This window comes from Prionailurus viverrinus, chromosome D1, assembly GCF_022837055.1.
Source record: "Prionailurus viverrinus isolate Anna chromosome D1, UM_Priviv_1.0, whole genome shotgun sequence".
NCBI lineage: Eukaryota > Metazoa > Chordata > Mammalia > Carnivora > Felidae > Prionailurus > Prionailurus viverrinus.
The window spans coordinates 62,184,069-62,192,817 of NC_062570.1; the positions used below are offsets into that span (position 1 = coordinate 62,184,069).

Consider the following 8,749-nt stretch of genomic DNA (forward strand, 5'->3'; position numbering starts at 1 on the left):
ATGTTTAACCAAATATCTAGATTCCTTGTGGCCCAGTCAAGTTCACATGTAATATTAACCATCACAACTTGACTTTTCAAACGGCATGATGGGAAGAGCTCTGTCTCCTGGAAACATCAGAAACTAATCACCCAAGCTAAGCTTGCATACTGGTAAAGATGTGATACCTAGCCCGTAATTAGTCCCTCTTTGCCCTTGTCTTTTTCAGAATTGTGCAGGCCCATAACCAGAAGTCCTAACCATGTCACCAAGTATCTTAAAAATAGTTCCCTGCTTCTCCAGAAAATAATCTCACCCTGTAGTGATAGTTGACATTCTTTGGGTTATTCTTGAAAAGAGACCATTTTTGTGTTTCTAAAGGACATTGAATTTTTGATTTATGGATAAGACCCAAGATGGTTCTGGCAGGTGTTGGCCCAATATACCAGACTAAATGATTGTGCATTGATCTTATACCTCAAAGTGTAACACTAACATTCTTTGGATTGATCTTCTCTTCCAATGGTGTCTGGATGGTTATACCTCCAAGACAAAATCCTTCACAGTTTTTAGCTCTCTACCAAAGACTCAAGACTTAACCCTAAAGAGCATCTTGAGGAGCCTGCGACGTATCTCCTTTGTCTTGATGGAGTAGATGATAGGATTGAGCATGGGAGGCACAAAGAGGTAGAGAATAGACATGAGGATATAGACAGCATGGGGCAGGCCAGCATCAAAACGATGCACAATGGACACACTTACCATGGGCACATAGAAGATGAGCACAGCTAGGATGTGGGACACACATGTGTTCAGTGTCTTGATGCGCTTTTCTCCGGAGGCAATGGCAAGCACTGATCGCAAGATTAGTATATAGGAGATGAGAATGAGTTCAGAGTCCAGGCCAAAGGTGAATAGCACAATGGACAGCCCATAGTGGCTATTGAGGGAGACATCAGTACATGCCAGCTTAATCATATCCACATGAAGGCAGTAGGCATGGGAGAGGATGTTCTGGGAGTGGCAGAAGGGGAGTCTGTGCAGCAGCAGTGGGAAGACAAGGATAAGGGCAAAGCTTCGGAGGACAGCACACAGTCCCATTGCCACAATGCGGGCATTAGTGAGCACTGTAGCATAGCGCAGTGGGTGGCAGATGGCAACATAGCGATCGAAGCTCATAGCCACAAGGATGCCAGACTCTGTCCAAGAGAAGAGGTGGATGAAAAACATTTGGGCCAAGCAGGCATTAAAGGCAATCACCCTGGCTTGGAAGCAGAGGGCAGCCAGCACGGTCGGCAATGTGGAAAAGGACACTCCCAAGTCATTGACTGAAAGTAGAGATAAAAAGTAGTACATGGGCTGGTGCAAGCTCTGCTCCTCCTTAACAATGAGGAGGATCAGGGTGTTTCCCACAATGGAGATGGTGTAGAGCAGCAGAAGAGGGAAGGATAGCCAGGATTCCATGGTTTCCATTCCTGGGAAGCCCGTCAAGATAAAGGTGGGAGCATCAGAGGCATTGATTTTGAAGTTACCCATGAGAAGCTGGCTACATGTGTTATCAGCCAGCACAACTGTGTCTAAGACTACTATTGTGCCTAGAGAGGAAAAACAACACAAAACTTTATAAACTGTGATCACACATAGATTTTATTCCTAAAATACACTGATATTGGGGCGCCTGGGTGGCTCAGTCAGTTAAGCATCCAACTCTTGATTTCAGCTCAGGTCATGATCTCATAGTTCATCAGATTGAGCCCCATATCAGGCTCTATGCTGACAGAATGAAGCCTGCTTTGGATTTTCTCTCTCCCTCTCTCTATCCCTCACCCATGTGCATGCATGCATTCTCTCTCTCAAAATAAATAAATAAAAGGATGGATTGGGAGGATGAAGAGGAGGTCATGAAATGCTAGCCATCAACAGAAAGACTTCTTTCTTAGACATCTTTCAGAAAGACTAGATTAAGACTCTTCTTCAGGGTGGTTGACTAGTTCATTAAGTGTCATTGGCAACCCTCTGGACACCTTCAATGTGGCCATCATAACATCTGTCCTTCAAATGCCTCAACTTTCATAGCCATGATCTTAGCTAACCCCCAAGAGATGTTCACACTTACATCCAGTCTGACAGATGAGGAACCAAGGTTCAAGAAAGGAAAGAGAATTAGTCCAGATTTTCTTGGAAGGCAGTTACATGGCTGGAACTAACATTCACTAATCCAATTTCTACCTGAGGAACTTACGTGGTCTACAGTCCCACATTTAATACTGGAAGAGTCCATTCAGGACCCCTGGAAAATCAAAATATCTCAAGAGGCATTGGAGAATACTAGTTAATAATATGGTGCCAGAACATCTTGGGTTTGAATCCAGTGACATTAGGTAAATTTCTTAAACTCTCTTCTCCTGTGTCTTTACTTTTAAGACAGGAATAAAAGAAAGTTGCCCTATGGATATGGATACATGCATATGTAAGACAGAAAGAGAGAGACAGAGGAAGAGAGAGAGAGAACTTGGACTTGAAATAGGTCCTGCCCACAGTAAGCATTACATAAGTACTGCTATTATTTTTATTATTTAAAAGTTGTTGGGGGTGCCTGGGTGGCGCAGTCGGTTAAGCGTCCGACTTCAGCCAGGTCACGATCTCGAGGTCCGGGAGTTCGAGCCCTGCGTCAGGCTCTGGCCTGATGGCTCAGAGCCTGGAACCGGTTTCTGATTCTGTGTCTCCCTCTCTCTCTGCCCCTCCCCCATTCATGCTCTGTCTCTCTCTGTCCCCAAAAAAATAAACGTTGAAAAAAAAAATTTTTTTTAAATAAAAGTTGTTATTTTAATAGCATGTTTAGATGGAAAATAAATCACACATCGTGCTTTCCAAAAACACAAAAGTCATTGAATGTGTTTATATTAAACTTAAATTTGTATTTTTAAATCACTTGTTATCACATAATAGATCATGGTACAGACAAGCAGAAGTAAATTGCTAAAGGTTGAAAATTAAGCAAAAAAAATTATAACACTGAAAACATTCTATCCATTACCTTATTTTTTCCTATGAGTTGTTAAGGAATAGCATTCTTTCATTTCCATAACAGACCATTGTGTTTCATCTCAGAGACAGTCAAAGTTCAATAGGGAGTAGAAAATGCAAAACACTGCCTGATTCAGCCCAAGTGAGGTTGTGAGGAGAGGTGATAAAGGAGTATTAATTTTACATCTTCCCTTTTGGTATCCTGCATTGTGGAATTTCAAAAAAAAATTTAGGGAGGGAGTTACATTTAAGAATATTTCGTAATATTCTAAAGTATGTCCAGAGAACCTTGCATACCCTGTAATAAGTGGCTTTACCTGCTGTTTTTGGAATTTATTTTTTCTAATTAAAAAAAATTAATGTTTATTTCTGAGAGAGAGACTGAGTGTGAGTGGGGGAGAGGCAGTGAAAGAGGGAGACACAGAATCCAAAGCGGGCTCCAAGCTCTGAGCTGTCAGCACAGAACCCAATGCGGGGCTCAAACCCATGAACTATGAGATCATGACCTGAGCCAAAATTGGCCGCTTAACCAACTGAGCCACCCAGACACCCCTGGTTTTGTAATTTAGGTGTTAGATGCCTTCTACTTCTCATGGATGGTTCCTAACCTTTGAGTGGAATTATTCACCACTGAGTAATTTATTATTTATGTAAACTTTGGGGGGAAATTTGCTTTAGCCCTGCCATAGTGCACATATTATATCAATGAACAATCAAATTAGAAATCAGAGAGAAATTCCCTGCTAGATGGATAAGGGTCTGAGACAAAGCTTCAGAGAACTACTGCTGAGGACGGGGATGCTGAGCAGCAGCACTGGACTTGAAGAGGGAGGAGGATGGAGCAGATAAGCCCTGGGAAGCCTGTTCAGTGCAATGAGCTCCCATTAGTACCACACAAAGAAACTGACTGAGTATTTTAGAGGAGATAGTCTTAAGGAGATGCATGGGTCACTCTCTTCTTGAGCACCCACCCCTGGATTTCATCCCATCATGCCACATGTTCCACTATAAGGAAGTCTAAATTGTCCCAAGTAAAAGACTACTCCTGGAGAGGGTCAGTTTTAGTACCTCCTTCCTGTCCTAATTAGAGATGATAGAGTTCAACTGAATGTTCTATTCTGTTCTTTATTTTTTCAGTGTTCAGGCAAAGCAAATAGTGGGGCAGAAGATGAAGACAGAAATGATAACTTGACAAAGAGAGAAGAACTGAAGGACAGGAAAGAGACAGAAAGGAGGGGATAAAAAATACAGAGGAAATAATATGGAAATGGGAGAGTCAAGTGAAGGAAAGAGGGTGCCAAACATAGGGAGACAGTGACTAGAACATTAAAGATGGAGAGGAAGAAAGAAGACAAATAAGGCCAAGAACACCTCTTAACACTGAGAACATTACAACGTGATGCCTCAGCAGCTCCATGAGGGTGGGCTGGGTTTTCCTCAAGCTAGGCCAAGGATGCAGAAGGCCCTAGACACACCACACTTCACGGGAGCTGCCTGCCAGGCTCTGGGAAGTGGAGGGGCTATGGGAAGCCATTCTTATCCCCCAGTCAAACCCAGCTGGGAATAGATTTCTCACAGGGGATCCCAGCGGACTCTGCTTGCTGTCTATTCCATGGATGATCCAGACCTGTTTGTGAAGACCAAGAGTCTCAGACTCTTCTCCTAGCTGAGCAGGGCTTACCTGCCCCCACACCATGTCTTCATGGCTCCTGAGATCCTCTTAAGGATGAGTTTTAAGGCAACTCTGGCATATGAGGAGTGTGAATACCAGGGGGCCCAGTGATTGCAAACAGTAAGCTAAGAATATAACTCATTCTTCCTTATCTTAAGCTCCAGAATTTCTTTTCCCCACACCATGTCCCTACCCTAAGGCTCTCTTCTTAGGGGACTTTCGGAAACCAGAATGTAAGGTTGGCTTGGGTCATTGGTGACAGAAAAACAATAATCATCAAGGATACTGGGTGTTTACAATGTTCCCTAAACTCCTTCAAGAGCTCTATGAGCATTGTCTCTTTCTATCCTAGCAACCACATTTAGATGGAAATGTTCACTTCTCATTTTACAGATGAGAAACATGATGCCAAGGGGGTTAAATTAAGTCCAAAATTATATCATTGAGTGGCAGAGCTACATCCATAGACTGTTCATTTATTCACTTAACATTTTCAGAAAACCTAAAAAAATGTATCCAGCAATGACCCTGAAACATGCATCATATGCCTGCTAATCACTATCATCTTTATCTTTTTCCCCATTTATCCTATCTTTCATATTTGCTTGTCTTTCTTGCCTTTGTCTTTCTTTGTCTTTATGCAAACTCCCTCAAAAATAACTAGAGAAAACAAGAGAGGAAAAAAGGATAAAAGAAACAAAAATTATTCTCTCTCATCCTATGACTGTAAATGTCTGGCTTTCCCATAAGACCACTAGCTAATATCTGGGAGACAGGCCTGACTCCTTCCTCAGTACCCCCCAACCAAACCCAGGGCTTGTATTTGCTATATGCATGACATCACATCTATGGTATCACATATACAGCGAGTCCCAGGCAGTTGAACCTTTAAGTTTCAAAGATTACTTGATTCTCTGATTTCTTTTTTAAAATTTTGCTATTAATATATAATTCACGTCTTATAAAATTCAGTTTTTAAGTATATAAATCAGTGATCTTTAGTGTATCTGCAAAATTGTGCAGTCATCACCAACATCAAATCACAGAATGTTTTCATCACTCTGAAAAGAAACTTCCTGGCCATTAGCAGTCACTCCCCATTCTCATCTACCCTAGCCCCTGACAACAACTAATCCATTTTCTGTTGCTTTCGACTTGACCATTTCTGAACATTTTATCTAAATATAATCAAATGTGCTGCTTTTCATGTCTGGCTTCTTTTATTTAGCATGTTTTCAAGGTTCATTATATATCAGTACTTAATGTCTGATAAAATTTCCATTGTATAAAATATACCACATTTTATTTGTGTAATAGTCACATGATGGGTATTTGGATTGTTCTCATTTTGAGGCTGCAAATAATACTTCTTTGAATATTAATGTATAAACTTTATTATAGAAATATATCTTTGGTTCTTTGGAGCATGTAGCCAAGAATAAAATTGCTGAGTCACTTGGTAACTCTATGTTCACCTGTTTGAAGAAAAGCCAAAAGGTTTTCCAAAGTGGCTTCACAAATTTACATTTCATCAGCAATGTTTGAGGATTCCAGTTTCTCCACATCTTTGCCAACTTTGTTATTTTCTGTTTTGTTTTGTTTTGTTTTCCTAATAGGAATGCAATGGTATCTCATAGCAGTCTTGATTTGCATTTCCCAAATGACCGATGAAGCTCAACTTCATACCATGTGCTTATTGGTGTGCTTACCATGTGCTATTTGTATGTCTGTTTTTGCAGAAATGTCTACTCAAATCATTTGCTTATTTTTAAACTAGTTTATTTGACTTTTTGTTGTTGAGTTGTAAGATCTCTTTATGTATTTTGGATATGAAACTATTGTTAGATATATGATTTGCAAATATTTTTCTCCACTTTCTTCGCAGTGTCCTTAAAAGCACAAAAGGTTTGTTTTTTGTTAAGTCCAATTTATCTATTTTTTCTTTGGTTTCTTGTCCTTCTCATGTTATACCAAAACAACCATTGTCTAATACATGTGAGTTTTCTTCTAAAGGTATTATAGTTTTATCATTTCTCAGCTTTTTGGCTAAGATCAAGTGTAAAGGTGTTAGAGTTTTACACCTTACATGTAGACCTTTTATCTATTTGAATCAATTTTTTACATGTTTATTTATTTTGAAAAAAAAGAGTATGAGTGGAGGAGGGGCAGAGAGAGAGAAAGAGAGAGAATCCCAAGTAGGCTCCATGCTCAGCACAGAGCCTGACACGGGGCTCAATCTCACAACTGTGAGATCGTGACTGAAGCCAAAATCAAGAGTCAGGTACTCAACTGACTGAGCAGCCCAGGTACCCCAGAGTTAATTTTTTAAAATTTTGAGTTAATTTTTGTATGTAAGTTGAGAGAAGGGTCCAACTTCAGTCTTTCTCATGTAGATATTCAATTATCCCACCAACATTTGTTGAAAAAAAATTATTATTTACCCATTAAACAGTCTTAGTATCATTGTTGAAAATTCATTGACCATAGATGTATGGGTTTACCTCTGAACTGTCAGTTTTCTTCCATTAGCCTGTATGTTTACCCCTTACATTGGTATCATACTGTCTCAAATAATCTAGATTTGCAAAAGACAGAACAGACTGCATGGAAATCTGAGATACTGTTTCCGGTCAGTGAAAGGATTTTGGAGAATATTCAGGTATAGACAATAAGAATCAAAGGGATCTTCTGATTTCACTGAGGAAGGACAGGAAAAGGCCCACTATATTCTCCTCCAGCTTTCTTATTAAGGGCACTGACATTATCAGCCATGGCCTAAACATTTCTATGCATCGTTAACTATTTTCTCTCAACTGTGTTGTCCAATTAGTTGTCAAATCTTGTAACATTTCTTCAAATTGCTTTGCCATTTCATTGATACCATATCTGCCTAAGAGTAGACCTTCAACACCTGAATTCCCAAAACAGACTTCTACTGGCCCCTGCACCAAATCTGCCAGCACCCAGCCATTCCTTCCCTCTACTGACAGTGACTTTTAAAACCCAAATTTCCTGCTTAAACTCTTCAAAATAGACAGACCTCCCTTATTTTAAAAACTAAACAATGACGGAATTGGTCTTAACTCATCTCTACTTCTTCTGACCTATTTGCTTTTTAGCTGGAATAGTTAATCCCTTCTATTCCTCAAGTCTTACAAGGAGAAGTGCACTTTCTATGGCTTGGGGTGAGTGGATGCACCGTGACCTACTAATGGACACGTTCATGGGCCACCACCTCTTCTCACCGTCTCTTCTTTCTTGTTCCTCATGAACTCCATAATGGATTATAGTTTAGTAATGTCACACCACAAAACTGTGCTTGCAAGGTCACCACTGACCTCAACATTGCTAAATACAATGGACTCTCAGTATAGATATTGATACAGTTGACTTCACTTCTTTCTTGATTTTTTTTCTCCTTTCTTGGACCAGTAAGTTCTCCCCCCTTGATCTTCCACCTATCTTTATGTCTCTCTCTTCAATTTCTTTTATAAACAGCTCTCCTTCTATTCTCTCCTAAATATTAACATTATCCATGGTTCTTTCCCAAGCTAGCTCAGTTTTGACTCCACATGATCTCTCTGAATGATCTTGGAAGAAAAACCAGATTTCCATTATTTTTGAAACATGCTGATCAACTAATCTGTATCTTCTGCTTTCATTTATTTCTTGTTTTCCAACTGACTACTTGGCACCTTTAATTGTCTGTTTCATAGGAACTTTAAGATAAAAATGCCCAAAATATGAATATAATTTTTTTTCTTCTTAGATTGATTTTTTCAGCGAGTGGCAGAAATTCAATAGCTAAGCCAGAAATCTAGCTATCATTCCACACATTCTTTCTTTCATGCGTTCTTTATGTCTATTTACGTAGGCACCAAATTCTAAATATCCTACCACTTAGGATAAGTGGTAAAGCAAGCTCTAAGAGACAAGTGGGTGTTTGAGATGGTAGGTAAAAGGGATGAAAGAGAAAATTGACTATTAGAACAGTTGCTTAGTAAAGCTGAAGCGCGAGGCCGTGTGTTAATTGGTGTATATTCATAATTTTTTTTCTAGTGTTAAGCAGTC

The 8,749-nt window shown here is 39.8% G+C and overlaps 1 protein-coding gene across 1 annotated transcript; it reads right to left on the reverse strand.

Moving 5' to 3' along the window:
- Positions 1–567: 567 nt before the first annotated feature.
- LOC125177053 (olfactory receptor 51I2-like) lies at positions 568–1,515 on the reverse strand. The gene has a single exon (XM_047879077.1). It carries the CDS (start codon positions 1,513–1,515, stop codon positions 568–570), a length of 948 nt encoding a protein of 315 aa, XP_047735033.1.
- Positions 1,516–8,749: the final 7,234 nt, after the last annotated feature.

What these genes read in the sequence shown, in the direction of transcription:
- LOC125177053 (XM_047879077.1), bottom strand. Translation starts at nt 1,515, where the DNA reads ATGGGTAACTTCAAAATCAATGCCTCTGATGCTCCCACCTTTATCTTG.